At 43.3% G+C, this 19658-nt stretch overlaps 1 protein-coding gene across 5 annotated transcripts in view; it reads left to right on the top strand.

The window, feature by feature from the left end:
• Positions 1-19298, top strand: part of SERINC5 (serine incorporator 5) — a 107141-nt gene extending 87843 nt beyond the window's left edge. For 3 of the 5 annotated variants that reach the window (XM_042252036.2, XM_042252035.2, XM_060418824.1), the window contains exons 8-13: positions 2255-2381; positions 8596-8662; positions 9994-10098; positions 11748-11787; positions 12438-12582; positions 14825-19298. In XM_042252036.2, the coding sequence (XP_042107970.1) occupies positions 2255-2381; positions 8596-8662; positions 9994-10098; positions 11748-11787; positions 12438-12582; positions 14825-14972 (632 nt within the window). In that variant the 3' untranslated portion in view covers positions 14973-19298. The remainder of the gene's footprint in view (positions 1-2254; positions 2382-8595; positions 8663-9993; positions 10099-11747; positions 11788-12437; positions 12583-14824) is intronic. The other 2 variants (XM_060418823.1, XM_042252037.2) reach the window with 1 other exon arrangement.
• Positions 19299-19658: the final 360 nt, after the last annotated feature.

Raw genomic sequence — 19658 nt, 5'->3', positions numbered from 1 at the left:
TTTAAATTTAAAAGAAAAAAAATAAAAGGACTAGAAAATGCAGGGAAAAAAAGTGTCCTCAACATGGGACATGAACCTGGACCTTCCTTCTCCTGAGGCTTCCTGCTCTGCAGGAAAGACATGAACTCACGAGGGCTAATGAGTTTGCTTCTAAGCCTAATCTGCATTTTCCTGCTCAGAAATAATCAAATAATCACATTATCAGAAATATTCAAGATATTTCTTTTTGTTCTCTTTATTATGGCTATTGTTTTTAGATGGTTATTAATTAACTTTCAGTGATCATTTCTCTGACTCTGAGTGGAAAGAGTGTGGGGGAGTGGTTCTGCCACTTCAGTAACTTATATAGAGTGACTTACTGTTCTCTTCCTAGATGTCTTGCCTTTAAAATAAGAATTTTAATTATTATTTTAAGAAGATAATTAAGATTCCTCTTTTACAGAGTGGTTTTTAAGACTTCAGTTGAGTACGTGTGTATATATGTATATGTACAGTTTCTGGCATGTCAGAGGTGCTTTGTAAAGGTTGCCTATTATTTTTATAGAGTAGTTGCAACGGATATTTGAGAACTATCAAAAGACCATTATACGTCCTTACTGTATGAGCCCTTGAGCTTTCCCAGTAAAGGACCATAGTTTCTTATTTTGATCTCCAAACTCCTTATATTTCATCATTTTTTTCACTTTTGTGGTATATAGATGTATGTATACTCATATATACGTAAGTATATATAAATGTGTGTATGTTTGGGTATATTTTATCTTATATAAATCAGGTTAAATAAACGTATTCTTTTCTCTAGAGTAGAAAATTGATGTTTTCCTCTTTTAAATTTAGAAAGCAAATGCAAAGATGTTTTTGAAAGTTTTAGCATATACATGTTGTATGTATGGGTCTTGCCTTTATAGCTATTTATAGTACAATGTGAATATAATTGTAGGTCTTTTGTTAAGTATAGTCTATCCTGGATATAATTTTTTTAGAAAAAAGCTCTATAAATTTGACTTCAAGTTTATTTAAATCTAGTCTATTTAAAACTTTTATGAGTATTTGACTGTTTACATATTAATCTCTGGCTTTAACTTAATGAGGTTTTTTGGTTACAGCATTTTTCTTTTCAATGGCAGGTATCACTTAAATACAGAAAAAAAAACCTTTTAATTTTGGGTGGTAGTACTTAAATAGCAAAGTTCATATTTTGGTCAGGTTTGTAAAGAAAATTTTCAGTGGCCTAAGAATAAAGATTCCTTAAGCCACAGCACGCAGTTAAGTTTACAGTTTCAAGTGGGAGTACAAGTAATAATTTTAGTGTAACTTCAAGCCCATAGAATGTGCATGTTTGTAAAATGGTTTGTAGCCTGTTATTTTGTATTTATGTTCCCTATTTGGGGGCAGAGCAAATAGAGCCAACTTGGGTATTCAGAATTGAAGACTCTGTTAGATAAAAAGTAAACAACTAATGATGGTAATGTGATAGAAATCTTTGTTATATAGCCTCTACAATTTTATTAGACCCTAGCCATTTGAGAAGTTTCCCAGGTTATAGCCTAAAAGATGTCATGACCATACTATTACTGACAATAGAATGACTTCTTATCTGGGTGGAGGCTGTTGGCCAGACAGCAGTTCCTGCAAGTTCCTGCTTGATTGTTGGTTCGTCTCCAAGGATGATAGACATGGAGGATGCTCTCAGTTACCTGCATGCTACCTGCTGCCCAGTCGGCCAACTTATTGTTATCATTTAGTCCCTAAGTTGTATCCGACTCTTTTGTGACACCATGGACTGTAGCCCACCAGGCTCCTCTGCCCGTGGAATTCTCCAGGCAAGAGTACTGGAGTGGGCTGCCATTTCCTTCTCCAGGGGATCTTCCCAACCCAGGGATCGATGTCTCCTGCATTGGCAGGCAGGTTCTTTACCGCTGAGCCATGAGGAAAGACCCATGAGCCAATACTTTTTACTATTGCTCCAATAGTACTGAAAAACAACATGACTGTTAGAAATCCCTGGTACTGAAGACCCCTTTAGCACTAAGCTGACACCCAAGGGTCTTATTCTGAGAGGCTGCCTAGGTGGGAGAGGGTGCTTTACAGAGCAGCGATCTAATCCGAGTTAAGTTGGATGGTAGAGGAAACCTTTGCAGTGCTGAGTGTTCACTGTTCTATACTGCATGACTTTTCCCAAAGTGAATGCCTCCCTGAGTTACAGAGGGCTTTTCTAATATGGGAATGATTCCTTTTTTCTTTTCTTCACAAGTTCTGGATGAACACGGGAAGAACGTCACCATCTGTGTGCCTAACTTTGGTCAGGACCTATACAGGGACAAGACCTTGGTTGCTGGACTGGGCACTGCTATCTTGTGTGTGTGCATCTTGTATTCATGGTAAGTTTTAGAAGTTACCTGAGGCCAGCTTTGCAGACTTTGAAAGTATGAGAGAAAATTTACATAAGTTTTAGCAGTATGAGGCAGTCAAACAAATACCATCTGAGGAAGAGGGAAAATGAAGCCTGAAGTAAGAAGGTGGTATTACAACATGAAATCTAGCTGTTTGGACTTCATTTTACATAACTTGTATTTCTTTGGGGTAAATAAAATAAACATATACAGTATGTTGTGATCCTTTAAAAGATGGTTGAGTATTAGTTGCTAAAGCCCTTTTGGAGAGTAAGGGAGCACAAAGTGAGGAAGAGACGGTATGTGCCAGAATGTTTTGGCAACTTTCTGCTCCAACAGAAAAAACGTTTGTTCTCTTGTTGATGGAAAGAGTACAAAGTACTCCATACACAGACATTTTGTGCTTGGTCCAGGAAAGACAGGAAACATTTCTTTTATGCTAAAACTCACATTGCTTTTAAGGAGTGAAGTCATTCCTCCAAAAGTAGGTGTGATATGTAAGCAGGCTGTGTTTTAGGTGCTTGGGGTGGGGTTTATTATTTTTAAATCTGTATTAAAAAACATACCAGAGGGAGAAGAGTAAAGGGTAGGAATCGTAAGTTTCTTATTCCATTTACATGTCTCCGTGCTTCCCTTTGACAGTCATCCTTTCATGTTTAGGTTTTATTCCTGTGTTTTACACTTTGGTATATTTCAGTGTCTAAAAATTTCAACCAGTCACAGGCACGTTATAGTGATCCTTTGGCCAAAACTGAACCATCCTTGGTAGCTTGTATAAGTAGAATGTCTCTCTGTACATGTTGGCATTTTCTCTTACAGCCTCTAACACCCCTTCATGCTGTAGAGAGGGTCCAGCAGACAGGGGCCTTGACAACAGATATAGACAGGAGAACTGAGTTTTATGAAGCGTGTGTTCACAGTCATGCATCAAGCTTGCAAAGACCTGCAGTGTCGACTCTCAGCCTGTCTGTGACATAGTGGCAGCCTCTCCACACTGCAGCAAAAGTGACCGTCATGAATACTTTGTGGCCTTCCATTATTATTAATTCCATACGTGTTCACTGACTCGGGCTCACGTCAATGCATGTTTTCAGGAAAACCATTAAGGCACCCACATTTTAATCCTGATTCTCAGTCCTTCCGTTCCTAAGTTTTTCCTTCCTGAGTCTATTATTTTTGGGCTTTAGGGGAGAAATGTCAGCAACATGGCTAATTTTATGATCTGTCATTCACTTTTTTTCTGTATTGGCATGTAAAAAATATTGGTGATTCCAGCGAGGAGAAAGTAGGTTACTGAACTATAAATGTAGAATATTTTATTTTTAGAATAAAATGTAGTTGTATTTACATATGAAGAAAAAGTTCTGGAAAGAGATAAGCCAAGCTTGTAATAGTGCTTGTATTATGTATATAATTTTTTTGGTTTTTTTTTCTTTAAAAAAAGTGTTCTTTTTTTTTTTTAACATGAACAATTGCTTCTTTTGTGTGTATTATCAGAAAAAAACTGTAAAGATATTTGATAGACTAAAATCAGATGTTTTTATGAGTTGCTGAATGCCTAATCCCACATGATTAAAAATATTTGCTCCCTTGGATAAAACAGGGCTTAGATTTGCTATCAGTGGGAAAGATGCAAAAATACTATTTAATATGGTGATAGAACTGCCACCAGTGGTTTTGGTTTGTGGTGTGTAATTTCCACCCTATACATCGCTTTTGAAATTTAGCAGCACCTTAGCAGAAGTTGGCAAGGTCTAGTCTGAGATTCCCAAAAGAACTTTTGAAGCTGACAGCTGCTATGTAAAATCCGTCTAAATGCCAATAGCACACGTTATTGAATGCTGGTAATCAATCTGCAGAACCATAGTGCTCGAAGGATGAGGAGACAGAAAACAGCAGCCACACCAAGTGGAGCTGGGGAGTAACAGGCAGCTCTGTGGGTTGATGCAGCACACGGCATGAATATACCTCCTGGTGATGGCAGTTGATTCCTGGTGGTTCAGCACGGTGCTGCACAGCGAGGGGGGCCCTGGGTGACTGGTGCTTGCTCTAATTACCCACCGCAGCTCCAGGAAGAGTGGGCTTTGAGAACGTTATAGCAAGCAGCCTGGAGTTTGAGGGGGCTTTGAGTTCAGCCCCAGGAGGGCCTTGAAAAGGGGAAATGTGGGAGGTGGTACAATTTGGAGGGTTTCAAATCTTGACTTCCTAGCCTCAAAAAGGATTAAGAAGTTGGAAGATGTTACAAAAGGAGGCTGCATTGCCTGGGCGAAAACCGTCATTTGAAGATGATTGCAAGAATGTCCAGATTGTTCGATAGAATCTGTAGGAAGACTAGCTGGTTGTGTGCACTGCAGAGAGAAGAATTCACCCACTTTCTTTCTTTTTTTAAAAACATTGTATTCTTATTTATTTTTGGTCCTGTTGCTATGAGTGTGTGTTCTCTAGTTGTGGCAAGCGGGAGCTATGCTTTGTTGTGGAGCTGGGACTTCTCATTGCATGGCTTCTCCTGTGGCAGAGCACAGGTGCTAGGGTGCACAGGCTTCAATAGTTGTGGCACGGAGGCTCGGTAGTTGTGGCTCGTGGGCTTAGTTGTCCCAATGCATGTAGAATCTTCCCCAACCAGGGAGTGAATCTGTGCCCCTTGCATTGGCAGGCAGATTCCCAACCCTGGACCAGGGAAGTCTGAAATCGCCCATTTCAACAGGAGTCCAGGACTGCTTGGGACTTCTGTAAGATCTTAGAGGCTCACGTGCTGTGTTCTTTCCTAACTGGAGTATCCCCTCCTCGCCCCCAACCACAGACACCCAAACACACACACTCTCTCTCTAATGCTTCTTTAGGAGGCTCTCATAATGAACTCCAGTTTTGCTTTTTGGCTTTCTGCCCCAAGTCCTGCTTCTGTGGCACTCACTATGAGGATGTTTTAATCCTGGCTGTCTTAGCTTGGAAGTAGGGTTCAGCCAAAACCACACCCCAGCTTTCCAGCTGAGGCGGCCGCTTCCCCTGCACCCAGGCATTATGCTGTAAAGAAATGTCACAGCCTGGACCCCGTCAGGAGTTCCCTGGTGGCTCTCTCTGTATGGCTATGCCCCTGTGCCCTCGTAGGCTGTCACCTGCCCTGTCCTCCCCTACTTATTCCTTGAGGCCCTCCTTGGTCTCTTGATTTTGGCTGCAGTTTAGTCTGTTGGCTTTAAATTCACAATCTGTCCAATGAGACAGGATTATGGAGTCCATCAAGTTCAGTCCCCCCATGGAGTGGAATTTCCTGGAAGTCCAGGGGTTAGGACTCTGTGCTTTCACTGCCAAGTGCCTGGGTTCGATTCCTTGTTGGGGAACTAAGAATCTACAAGCTGTGCCCCGCCCCCCACCCCACAATAGTCAGTTCCCTCCATGAAAGTACAAGGAAACTGAGATGTGGAGCCTGCTCCTTTATGTCTCACCCAGTTACGGAAACCTTTCCTTCCCCCTCCTTTGCTGAAATATTGGGAGAGACATGTTTGTAGTCATTTTTCTTTCCCCTGGGATGACTTGGAGTCAGATCGTTTTACTTAGGTGGACCCATCAGCTGGGTAACTTAATAATTGCATTATTAGGAGGCATTTGCGCTATAAAATGTTTCTGGCTATTTTAGTTTTAGCTATACTTAAGAGAAAAGAAAATAAGTATTTTTTTCAGCTGTCTAGGAATTTGGGTACAAAAGTGGAAAAACTAAGAATCTTTAGTAGTGGTCAATCAACTTGCTAGTTCAAATGGGACATTCACAGCAATATGGCAGACCATTTGGAAATAACTGAAAGGTTAGTAAGATGGCATTGGAGGGACTAGTTTAAGCTGAGAAAAGTTGGCACATCAAGGAGGGTTACCTGTACTGTTGGTGTGGGCTGGACCTGCTCCTTTTTTTTTTTTTTTTTTTTTTAAAGAATTGGGGGGTATATTTTTGGGAATGCTGTTACTCCAGAACCTGCCAGCTAGAAATCTTCATGTCTCTGCATCAGGGGTGTGTTGAAGGCCCCTTCTTACAAACTCTGGTTTCTCTTGGGAGCTGAGCCTCCAGCTCTGTGTTACACTGGGAAGGAAGTTGAACTTGATCACACCAAGGCTGAGAATAGTCACGTGATCTGTCAAGGGCCCTGTAAGTTGGTCAGGGGCAGAATCTGTGGTCTCCAGCAGGAAAGTCTCGATGTGTTGGCTGGAGATTTTCTGTGACCTAGTGGAGTTTGGCCAGTTCCAAAAGCAGCTGAAGCAGATGTGGAGGGGCATCTTCATTACAAATCTTTCTTCCAGTGTGCAAGGGGTTCAGAGCTCAGCAGAGGTTGGGAGGGCTTGGGGGTAGCGGGGTGTTTATATTTTTTCATTGTCACAGCAATGGAAAGATGCTACTGGCTTTTAGTGAGTGAGGGCTCAGGATAATAATCAAATAAAGTTACTAGACATTTTGTGTCCAGTGAAGCTCTGCCCCAACCAAATGCTGTCAGGTTCCTCCCACCCCCACAGGAAGTACAGGGTTAAAGTCACTCAGGCCTGAGCCCTGGAAGGGAAGAGGTTATGGATAATCCGGGAATTGTCTTGTGCAGACCAGATGGTTCTAGTAATAGAGTGCAGACAGTAAGAATTTCCCAGGCTTTTAAAGAGTTTGTAAAAGACAAAAGCAACGTATTTTCTCAATAATTCTAAGAAGAATGTTTTGTGGATAAAGGCTATGACTGAATAAAGATCTTATAGTTACATTTGCTTATAGAAATCCATATGTATGATGAACTGATTATAAGTATTTTTAGAAGTAAGAACAAAAGCTCCCGCTCTTAGTGTCCTCCGATAATGAAAGTGAAGTGACAGAGGTGCCAGAACCAAAAGCTGGCTTTTCTGAAACCATCTTATTCCCAAGAAGCTAGGAAATGGAATATTAAGCCATGCTCCTTTAAAGAATAAACGTCGTCTTTCAGATGAAAATTCCAGATATTGATCTCTTCCTGAAGTTAAGTCCCATGTCCCCCCATGGAAACGACAGACTGTATTAACTCATAACTCATATGCGCAAAACATAGCACCTTGAGTGCAGGAGCCAGGTGTGTGTGTTTCTTGGGCATACAGCCATGGAATTGCTTCTGTCACTCCTCAGACCAGGCTCAAGCCAGGAAGTGGTAGTGGAGTGGGTGTCCATTAGTATCCATCAGTTCAAAGCAGAAATGAAAGTGATGCTGTTGGACTTGAGTGGACAAAAGAAACAATGATCTTGGGTCCCAGAGGACCTTTTTACGAGGGAAGCTTTCTGTTGTTTATTTGCATCTCATTGATCTCTCCTTGGGAAAGAGGATGAGAATGAGTCCAGAAGACAGTGTTCCCTTTGCGGTTTATTTGGTTGAAATGAGTCTGGAATTCCTGCCTCCCCACTAACAGCTCCCACCGTCCCACCCTCTCCCCTATCCCTGGAGTGGCAGGAGGAACGGGATTGCTGTATGTCTCACCGAGTTCCCAGTGCGTAGAACAGGGCCTGACACGGCACACCTTCAGTAAACATTTGCTAAATGAATCCGTATAGATTATTCATGTACACTGTATATTTACACATAGAAATGTGCTTAAAATGATCCCCACCCCAGGAAAAAATAAATCTGTAAGCCAGATTTTACAACATTTTACCTCTCTAGGCAGGAGGAAAGGGGCAGGAAGAATTTTTTTTAATTACATTGATAGCTACTCTATACCGAATTTCTAAATAGAAAAGCTTGTCTGTCCAAGGCTGATTATCACAGAAAATTGTGACGACCTTTGCTTTTCATGCCCTTGAGTTTTATCACCATTTCTGGCTTCTTTCATTGCTTTTGATCTCTTCTACGTGAGACTAGTCAAAAGGAGGGGAAATATAAAAGTGAAATATGAAAAGTATGTTGGCATTTGAAGGAGGAGAAGCAAAAAACCAAAGTGAAAACCAAAATAACAGGACCAAAAGACAACTTTTTTTTTTTTTTAAGCTTCTGTTTGCATAAAATGGTCTAATGCAATCCATGGAAGAAGATATCGGTCGTTGAGTTGGTCAGCCAGTTTTGGAATAAAGTGGGATATTAAAATAGACAACTTTTATTTATGCAGAACTGTAGGTTAGAGCGAGCCTCCTGGGAGTCCTGGCCAGGCAGCTCTGCCCTCCTTCGACGTGTTATGTGACATGTTAATATACTCAGCTGACCTTTCTGTTTTGTCTTAGCTTGACATCGACTACAAGGTCAAGTTCCGATGCTCTGCAGGGCCGGTACACAGCTCCCGAGCTGGAAGTAAGTTCATTTCCTTTCCTTGGCCCTGCTTTATCTCGGAAGACCCATTTTCCAGGAAGGCTTTTTATGTCTTTATTTGCATCTTTAGTGGTCTGCATCCCATGATCCCATTTTCTTTACTCAGGAAGGAACACGATTCCTGTACGGAAAAAGAAATGTCCTCAATATATTATAGGATTAAAATAAAAGCTGTTGATTTTTCTCCAACAAATGCAGCCTCTGGTGTGGCATCCAGCCACCCCGCTCCCACCAGAGGCCTGGGTAGCTTGTCAGTCTGCTCTCTGCTTTTTTGCTTTGTCGTAACAGAATGTATGTGGGCTGTTTTAACTTCTGATCCCTTCCCCTAGTGTGTACCTGTATGTGTTCTCCATACATGCCACGACTGTGAGGTCAGACGGTGGCTATTGGAAAGAGAAGGGGAGGGACACCCTGTCTGTGCACACTGCTGGGCACTGTCTATATGTGAGCTTATTCCCTGCAGCAGCTCCAGCAGGTGGGCATTTCATGGGGTGAAGAATAGCAAACAGTGAACAGAGGCCTGTCGGTCAGCAGAATATCTTTTTCTTTCTGATGCAAAAGTCGTTTTCTGAGGCCCTTGGTGGAACATCCACTGAGGTCACAATAAGTCTAATCAGATGGAAGCAGCCAGAAAGAGACTCCGCCCTGACTCCAGGAATGGAAAGAAGAGGCATTTCCAGGGACGAATAGGACTTGCTGTGTTCTAAGTACTGCATCTGTGATTTCATCTTCAAAGAAACCCAAGGAGGCTTTTATCTCCATTTTCCATCAGGGTTGGGGACAAACAGAAAAGTAAAGTCCTTTAAACTTGGGATTCGCCAGCATGTAAACCTTGTAGTCATGCTCGAGTCAGTGCTGTGTTCCCAGCCACCGTTGCCCAAGATCCAGCTGCTGTCTGCCGGCTCTGCTGCTGACCCTGCCTGGCGTCCGACCCCCGGCTGCCTTTCCCTGCATGGAGGAAGAGCCCTGGGGTCTGTCCAGACACGGGCGCTTTGCTCTGGGGATGGACCTCCCTCCACCTGACCTGAAAAGAGCGGACCGTTACGAGGGGTTGTCAGTCTGCCAGGAGCATTCACCAGTTCTTTCTGTCACTTGAAGGAGCAAACTGTACTGAGTCTGAATGGGTTGCTGCCTATTCTTCAGAAGAGAATGGCTCTAGAAGGCAGGCAGTCATGCTCACCACTGACTGGGTGACCCCTGCTGAGGCTGGACCGCTCTGGCTTCAATATCCCTATTGTGTACAGAGTTAAAAGTGCAAAGAACAGCAAGTCTCCGCATTAGATTTAAGAGCATGTTTTTCTTCTCATTCCGAGGAAAGAGCCCCAGTGTTTCCCTCTGAACCGGAGCGCACACAGGATGGAAGTTGGCTCGACAACTCCTTGCATCACGTTTCACAGGATAGACCTTTGAAAGAGAGAGTCAGTCATTGCTTGTGGTAACTTAAGCTTCAAAAGAACTGGGACCCCAGCATAACATGTCTTGGGCCCCCGGAATGAATTAGTGAATCTTGGACTATATCCCTTTATCCAAGATTCTGTCAAGACCAGTCCCTCTATGACAAGTTTCCTTGACACAGGAAGGAAAAAGGGCTTGGCTTTGAGGTGTATAAATGGGACAAAGGCATGAATTCCCACGTCCTTGCCCCCAGCTCTCTGTTCTTTATCATAAAACTATCAAGCCAAGAGGTATTGAGGACCCAGCACTTCCTAGACTGTTCTGGTATGTGTTGTGTTTCTTATTCTCTTTACCAGAGTCTTTCTGGAATCAATGTAGTAATTTTTCATAAACGCGATTTTTTAAAAAGATTAAGTTTGTTGTCTTGAGTAGGTCAGAAACGTGGTACGACCTTTGGAAGAAGCCACCCCCTGCGTTGCCGTCCCTGGTACCCCTGCTTCCCATAGGCCTCCAGTTCAGAGTCTGATTCTAGTAGCAATGTGGGTGGGCCTGCTGGCTCCAGATCCCTTAGTTTTCCCCTTTCTGAGTCTGTCAGCTCCACCATCAAGATATCACATGCTGCCTGTTGCCCCTTGTGAAGCACAGACCTGGGAGTTCCCATCCGCCCAAGTTCCTGTCCCAGCTCTGTCACTAAGCTTGTTTCGTGACTTAAGGCCAGGTCTTCAACCTGGCTGACCCCAGTTTCCTCACCTAAATGCAGGATAATGATCTCAGCCCCTGGCGCCAAAGAAGATCAAGTGGAGCAGCAAGTAGAGCAGAGCACCAGGAGGGAGCTCCCAGAGGGAGGGGACCTTATCTCATTCACTTCATGTTCCAGGCTGAGTTTTCCAGAAGTGGCCACCAGGGCAGAGCCTGACGTGCAGGATATTTATTAGGGAGGCTTCCCCAGGTGGCTCAGAATGTAAAGAATCTGCCTACAGTGTAGGAGACCGGATTCAATCCATGGGTCAGGAAGATCCTCTGGAGCAGGGAATGGCAACCCACTCTAGTATTCTTGCCTAGAGAATCCCCTGGACAGAGGAGCCTGGCGGGTACAGTCCATGGGTGTCAGACATGACTGAGCAACTAACACTTTGACTTTTCAACACATGCGGAGGAGGGAAGGGAAGTTGAAGGGCACTGCAGGCTGGACAGAGCCACTGCTCACCCCATGGGTGCTCGGAGCAGATATGACCCATCAAAGCTGTCCCCCACGGGTTGTGGCTGCACCTTTACACCTCTGCTAGGAGCTCTTATCCTGCGTGGGTTGCCCAGGAAGGGCTTGCTTGAGGGTGGGGCGACTCCCAGCTAGGGCAGAACCTGGAGCTGCCACCCAGCGGCCTGCAGGGGTTGAGCAGGCACTAAAGGGGCACCCTGGAAGGGGCACCCTGGAAGGAGCTCTGGGTGGCTCACCTCCATGTCCTCATGTTTCCCATCTCACCAGCCCCCAGACCATCAGGGAAGAACACACACTTAGTAGAACCTTTCAAAGGGATGAAGTGTGCAGTGCTGGATTTGGAGTGTAGTTCAGATGGGGAAAATTTGGCACGCAGATGGCCTTTAGTTCCTAACCGATGTGGAGATGGAAAAGCAGAAAGCAAGCCTCCTGACTTGGTTGGTTTTGCCCTCACAGGTAGCTCGGTGTTGCTTTTGCTTCGGCTCTGGAGGAGAGGGTAAGTGGACAGCATTCCGTCTGGGCCTCCGTGATGCCCTGCAGACCTGTACCACTCGTCTGTAGGTGTTTGGGATTTAGGCACAAATAACTTGAGTGATAAGGGGAATTCCTTTATTCCAGAGCTGGTTATTGTTTATATACTTTACACATTCTTCCCAAAGGGCCTTTGGAATTTGTGTTGGTATTCTGGCAGATGAGGAAAAGTTGATATTTTTGGCTCATATTTATAAGTTAAATTTCACAGTACATTTTTGAGGAGCAAGAAGTACATTTTTTTAAAGGAATGCAAATTTGGAAAATTTCTTTCATTCAGCTTCCTCTTCTTGAATTGGAACATTCCAGGGGCTTGAGAACTCTTTCTCTGCTGTCGCTTTCTTCTGAGTTTATAAGAAGTTTTCTGTGTTTAAGAGCTCTCGTCTATTAAAATAAATGTGCCAGTAGATAACTCATCTTATTACAGAAGGTTCAGGGGTGAGGTGGGAGCTTGGGGCTTATGGCATAGATGAGATCGCCTGAGGGTACAAATGGTGTTTGACAGCTTTCCTACTCAACAGCCTCTGGGTTGGAAATTAGCAAGTTTGGCTTTGCGAAAGTGGTAAGCATCCTTGTGTTCACTCACGGAGCTTGTGCTCACTTTGTGGTTCACAGACGCTGAAGAGAAGCGGAATATGAAAGAGGGCCCACGGGTCATTTATGATGAGAAGAAAAGCACCGTCTACAGCTATGCCTATTTCCACTTCATGTTCTTCTTGGCTTCCCTCTATGTGATGATGACCGTCACCAACTGGTTCAAGTGAGTGGCCCCTCGTCTTAGATGTTTCAGAAGTTAATTTTTTAAAACATCCTATATTCTTGACAGCCTGAAAATCAGACCTCTTGAAGTTAATTAGCCTCTTCTCCAAGACCTGCTGCACTCGTCTTCGCAGAAACAGTCCAAGTTCCTGACAGTCTTTTGGCATACTTTTAACCCTGGAAATTGGTGATGCTTACTGCAGCCTTAAGAAAATAGGAGGTTAATAGCATATGGACAGTCTATAGCACATAGTAACAGAAATGGAAAAAGAACTTAGAATTCTTAAGCAACCATCTGGCTTTTAGAAAAGAGATGATACTCTTTTTTTCTACTTTGTCTTTTTTTTTTAACACCTTCATTACAAAAGTTTGAAACATCTCAAAAAAAACACAAAAAACCAACTAATATGTAAGTATGAAAAGTAGCATGGGCCCTCCACCCCAACTCCATAACCACTGCTAATCATATGATGTATTTCCTTTCATTTCTTTTCTGTGCATTTATAAGCGTATATAATTTTTTTTAATATAAATGTGATTACACATATTTTCTCCCTTGAGGGTTAGGTTTTTTGTTTGTTTGTTTTTTGTTTTTTTAACTTCCATGATGAGTCTGACTTTCCCTGTTACTACATGAAGATTCTTTTCAATTCGTTTTTATCTTTCTTTGATCCAGAGTTTCTGTTGGATCATAATTTGGTGTACGTTAGGATATACCTAAGGTAGACATTAGAATAACTTAGAATAGATATTTGGGCTTCCCTGATAGCTCAGTTGGTAAAGAATCTGCCTGCAATGCAGGAGGCCCCAGTTCGATTCCTAGGTTAGGAAGATCCTCTGGAGAAGGGATAGGCTACCTACTCCAGTATTATTGGGCTTCCCTTGTGGCTTAGCTGGTAAAGAAACTGCCTACAGTGTGGGAGACCTGGGTTTGATCCCTGGGTTGGGAAGATCCCCTGGAGAAGGGAAAGGCTACCCACTCCAGTATTCTGGCCTGGAGAATTTATTTAGACTCATTGTGCAACAAACATATGAGTGGCTCCTCTGGGCCACACTGCTGTGGGTGGCAGGGCCTATACTCTAATGCGGAGGCAGGCAGTTCAGTTCAGTTCAGTTCAGTCACTCAGTCGTGTTCGACTCTTTGTGACCCCATGAATCGCAGCACGCCAGGCCTCCCTGTCCATCACCAACTCCCGGAGTTCACTCAGACTCAGGTCCATCGAGTCAGTGATGCCATCCAGCTATCTCATCCTCTGTCGTCCCCTTCTCCTCCTGCCCTCAATCCCTCCCAGCATCAGAATCTTTTCCAATGAGTCAACTCTTCTCATGAGGTGGCCAAAGTACTGGAGTTTCAGCTTCAGCATCATTCCCTCCAAAGAAATCCCAGGGCTGATCGCCTTCAGAATGGACTGGTTGGATCTCCTTGCAGTATACCAGGGAATTCCTGGAACATTTTGGCTTGGGAAGCTTAAAAAAGGTTGGAGGCAGAAAATAACAGATATCAAGGATGTGTTAAAACTGGAGCCCTCTCTCGCTCCTGGTAGGTGGGTATAGGCACTTTGAAAAATAGTTCCTCAAAATGTTGAACACAGAGTTGTTATATGATCCCGCAATGGTACTCCTAATTATATACTCAAGAGGAGAAAAAAACATGTCCACGCAAAAGCTTATACACAAATGTTCATGGCAGCATCGTTCATAATAGCTAAGTGGAAGCAACCAAATGTCCATCAGCTGACAAATGGATAAACAAAAGGGGCCATATCCACTCAATGGAATATTCCTCTACAACAGAAAGGGATAAAGTATTGTTACATACTACAGCATGGAGACACCCCAAAAGAAATATACTGAGAAAAGCCAGTCTTAAGAGGCCACTTGATTCCATGCCCAGTGACATGTCCAGAACTGGCAAAGCCATACAGACAGAAAGTGGTTAAGTCATGCCAGGGGCCAAGTGGAGGAGGAAATGGGAGGACAGCTAAAGGGTGCAGGGTTTCTTTCTAGGGTGATGAGAATGCCCTAGGATTGACTGTGGTGGTGGTTACACAAGTCTATGAGTATAAAAAAAATTGTGTGCTCTAAGAGGGTGTGAATTATATTAATTGAGTTGCTAGGGAAAAAAAGAAAGGCTGGGGTGGGGTGGCGGTGGAATCAGGGAGGGACACACTTGGTGGGAAGAGCCCTTTTCACCACCTGTTTTCTTCCTGCTCTGACCACAGCTGGGTCTCTTGTTTCCACAGTTATGAAAGTGCCAACATTGAGACCTTCTTCAGCGGGAGCTGGTCCATCTTTTGGGTCAAGATGGCTTCCTGCTGGATATGTGTTCTCCTGTACCTGGGTACGCTCATTGCCCCCCTCTGTCGACCTTCTCCGCAGTACTCCGTGTGAGGATCTGAGCAATCTCCTTGGTTCTGCAGCAGAAAGTGATGCCCTTGAACAAATATCCCAGGAGTCAAGCAGTGACTGGTACTTTGTGACAAGCTGGCATTCCCCTGGCTGGCTTCACTGGGTCTGAAAAACCTTCAGGGGAAAAAAAGAAATCACTTGATTCGCTTTTTGTAATTCTGAAATTCAAAAAGAAGCTACCAATTTGCCCCTAAAGAATTGAAAATTTCACCTAAGTTGATGCTGAGTGTTTATAGATTTTGTATGTGTTTTACCCCTAAATATTGGGATAGTGGTCAGACTAGTATTTCCCTTCAGCGTGTTTTTACCAAAGCAGAGTTTGGGGAATGACATCATTTCACTGGGATAAAAGCTTACTTTGTGTGGCCTATTACCTATCCCTGAAAGAGACATGACAAAATCTGGAGCCCTTTGCCCCCAGTAGAAGGTAGACCCTTCAGAAGGCTCCACACCTCAGCCTGCAGAGCTCCTGCTCACCGTCCTGGTATTTATTGGCTCCAAGAAGAAGCATCTGATTTTCATTCCACCCCTGTGCTATCTCCACCCTGCCCCGACACGTTTCCCTTTGAAGTTGTGATGCTGGGAATCACAGGCTTCACTCTGCCCTTGCCCTTCCCAGAGGTGCCCTCATCCCTTCGGGTTCAGCATCTACCTTACAATGTGAAAAAGCACAGTTTGCCATCACCACCCATGTGATTCCCCCCAACCAGATTGTCACCGCCTGATCTGAGTTCCTGCCTTAGTGACTTGCTTTGTAACTCAGGTCAGGCGGTGATGGAGTAATTTGACCCTTACTTGTGGTGGTGTTCATGTGATGACAGAACAATGTTCGTGTTATTTTCTTTGCTATAGTTCTTGTTTGTGGGTTGATAGTCATGATACTTTAGGACCTTACTTGGGAAGTTGCTTCTTGACGGAAGCCTGCTGCACCCCTCTTTCCATTACTGAAGTCAACCAGTTTCTCTTCCACGTGAGGCCTTTGAAATTGTAAAAGCAAAAGGGCTTTTGTTTTCCAGCTCTGTAATGTGACCACACCGTTAATGTCCCTTATGATTTTAGGGGTAGATTTGCTAAGGTGAGAATCATAGGCAGCACCTCAAACAGGGCGACCAGGTAAGGCCTCCAATTATACAAGTTGTAGAAGTGACCAGATATACTTAGAAAAAGAGGTGGGTGGGATGGGGAGTTATTTAATTAAGCCATGAGCAAAAGCCACAGAAATATCCAAAGTACATACTCCTAAGGTGACACTTAAGAGAGATTTGACTCTAGGCAGCTGTGCAAGAAGATCTCCATTTTCAGTGTTGATGCTCTCGTCCAGGGAGGAGTTTACACAGTGTAATGTCCACTGGAGACCCCAGTGGAAACGCAGTGGGGACCCACCTTTTAGTATTTCATGCAGGATGGAAAGAATCCTCTCGGCACGTTGGGTCCCCCGTAAGCTGGGCTCCAGGGTGCCAAATGCTGACCTGGGAAATTAGTCCCACTCTTCATTTCCACTCACTCCTTTGCCCTCCTCTCAAGCAAATGGGGGAGTTGGGTGGACGCAAGGGGCATCCAGTGGCTGAATTCCTCCAGAAACTTGCCTTAGTTACAGTGCTGGAGATTCACTTTTTAAAGGCACTCATTGTGTGTGTGGAGAGCCTTGTTTTGTACACTTGATCAAGTTATTCCCCCTCGCCCCCGCCCAGATCAGGAGCTCTTCAAACTTGGTCCGGAGGTCTTCTGTAGGCACAAAATGAGAGGTTGCCGTGTGTGGCCCGCACGGAAGCCCATGGGGGTGGGAGCTCTGTGGTCAGACAGGTGGCGGCAGTGGATGGTGTGTGTCACAGCACCCTGGCAGGGGCCACAGCAGTGGCTGGTGAGTGACAGGCTCTGGGTAAGCGAGACTGGCTTTACAGAGATCAAGAGGACAGGCAGGTCAAGAGCTGGGGTGGTTTTGTTGTGTTTTTTTTCCTGCTAGGGTCTAGCATCCAACTCTGTGACTTTCGAGCTGGCCCTTCCCGTGCAGAAACTAGCTCAAGGAGACACAGAGGAAAGGACATCGCCAGTGGCCAGGCTTCCTTCTTGAGCCCCTCTCCCCCGCAGCCAACCCACATTTTCCAGCTGCTTAAGACTTGGTTGGTGCCTGATAATGTTCCTTTCTGAAGGTCAGTCTGACACAAGAAGAGTTACAGTCACTCTGATTTTTATTCTCAACTGAACATTTAAGCAGTTTTATTTGAATGATCAAGAGAGATGTGGACGTTCTCTGAGGAGTAAGGGTATATAAATAAGATGTTGACTTTAATGATTATTAATCGTAGTAAACAGTACTCAGGTGATAAGTCAACATTCATGGGTTTAAAGAGTCTACGTTTTTGTGCTCTTATGTTTTAAGAAACTGGAAACACAGTGCCAATTGCTTTGAGTTGCTGTTAAGGATGATGTTCATTTGATAAACTCACTGATAATCTTTTCAAAATAATAGACTTTGCTTCCTACAACTTTTTATACATGGTTTAAAAAGTGCATTCTCAGAAGCTGCTGGTCAGATTCCTTAAGCGATGAGAGCTGAAGATTTTTTAAAACTGTGTGCCAGCTTCCTCGGTGCTGTTCGTCCAATGTGGAAATTTTTTCACTTCTCATTTTCATGAGTAGATACGCATAAATAGAGGAAGGGATTCTTCTGGGAGTGTTGCTGTTTGTGTCTAGGTGTGTAACCTGACTGAAGACCAGAAACTTGCTCATCAGAGGCTTTTAGAAACCCTACTTGGTCCTTACTGGGTTGATTTTTTTTTTTTTTTTTTTTTTAATGCTGGTTAGTTGGTTTCGTTTCTGTCCTCACAATTTCTTGGGAAATGGCTTGAAAGAATTGTTTGCCAGAAGTCCCTGGAGCTCTTTTGTAGAGTAGATGGGCTGTGTGCATGTGGGCCAGTGAAGGTTGGGGTCCCTGGGGCTTTGGGATTCTGGGGGCCAGCGAGGGCACTCCTACACCCCTTTGTTTATTTCCAGTTGCTCAGAGATGCCTTCACTATGGTTGACCTCTGTGCAGTGCTAATTCCCCCCGCATTGTCTCTTTCTGACTTTTTAAGATTATTTGCTTATTTATAATAATTTTGGCCAGAAATTTACTACCGTTGGTTCTTCCTGTTACCCTGCAAAGGGAATTCCAGAGCCTGTATGCATTTACGCTGCCTAGGTCTTTTTCTCCTTTGATTGCCTTTCTAAAGAGCATCTCATTTTGGTGTACATTCATGTCCTACTCGTCTTGAAAATGAAAGGGGGTTTTAGATATAACTACGAAGGATGTGATCTTGGGCCAGGATCCCACATGTCCAAAGAGCACCCTGGGCTCTCCTTCATTGAGGACGGTGCCAGTACCCCTGGGTTCATGATGTTCTCTGTAGGGTATTCTCCTTGATTTACTAAATCCCTCTGGCTTCGTTCTTAACTGTCTTTCCTGCCATCCTTAATATATTTGTAAAGCCTCAGACATTTTAATCCAGTTTTGTATTTTAGGCAGAGATGTGCTAATATACTCGCTTAGCAGGATACAGGTCTTTTGAATTAATGCTAACCATTCTAAAGATTTCTCTCTCTTTTTTCCCTTCCTCAGTAAATCATTTACAGAAGTGTTCATTTTGAGAGGATGAAGTATTTGGCTTTTACCAAAGAGGTGTTCTTTTTTAAAAAGCAAAATCCTTTCAGCAAAAACTTAACTTGGGGAATGGTGGGTTAAGAATGCATTTGTCCACATCCACTTCTGTAGGTTGATCATGTTTATGTGAGTAAAATGTTGGAAAGAACTCTTTAAGGTAGTCCTTTGTGGTGAAGGATCCTGGGAAATTCTCTCAGGTAAAGCAAGCTTGCAGCAGATGGGTAATATATGTCTTGAGAGCTATTTATAAGAAATTTAAGGATTGTTTGTTTTCCTTTATTAAAGATTTAAGGTTATTTTACTTTGAAAAAAGAAACTACAGAAGTTTTATAGTCATAACTTTGTTACTTTTTTTAAAAAAACTTGTCTGAAATAATTAGATGTAGCCAAATTATGTGGTTATGTTTTGCTGTTAGAATTTGAAAATGTAGTATGTGTGGTAATCTACTGTTTGAAATTTATAATGGTCTCAGATATGTTTGAGTTTTGGTAACTTTTAAAACTAGTAATTTTTTTGTTTTAAGTCACAAAGGCACCTATGGATTTATAACTGGGGTTTTTTTGAGTGCTAATTTTTCTCTGAAGCAGCCGAAGTTGACCAGTCTTTTCCTAGGTAGAAAACTCAAAACTTGTTAACTCTGTACTTTAATAAAATTAAAAATTGAAAACTATGTGTTTTTTCTTCTTCTTGCTATTGAATATATTTATAAATAAAGTCTGCCAGGTACCATCTTCCAAAGATGTCTTCAAATGTTAATTTAATCTCTGTCAAATTTCATAGAGTCTGCTCTGCTTCTAGAAGATACAAAGTAAAACCCAAGTTTTTTGCCTTCTTCCTTGCTGAAAGCCTCTACAGACTGCTTTCTTATTATTATTATTTTTAATTTACTTTGCTGTGAAGGGTCTTTGCTGTGGTGCTCAGAATCTTTAGTCATAGCATGCAGCCCTTAGTTGCTGGACCAAGGAACAAAGCTGGGCCTCCTGCACTGGAGCATGCTGTGTGACAATACTCATATTTTGGCAGAAGC

The sequence above is a fragment of the Ovis aries genome, chromosome 7, assembly GCF_016772045.2.
Source record: "Ovis aries strain OAR_USU_Benz2616 breed Rambouillet chromosome 7, ARS-UI_Ramb_v3.0, whole genome shotgun sequence".
NCBI lineage: Eukaryota > Metazoa > Chordata > Mammalia > Artiodactyla > Bovidae > Ovis > Ovis aries.
Note: the sequence above shows the minus strand (reverse complement) of the source record. Positions and strands in the feature narration are given on the sequence as shown.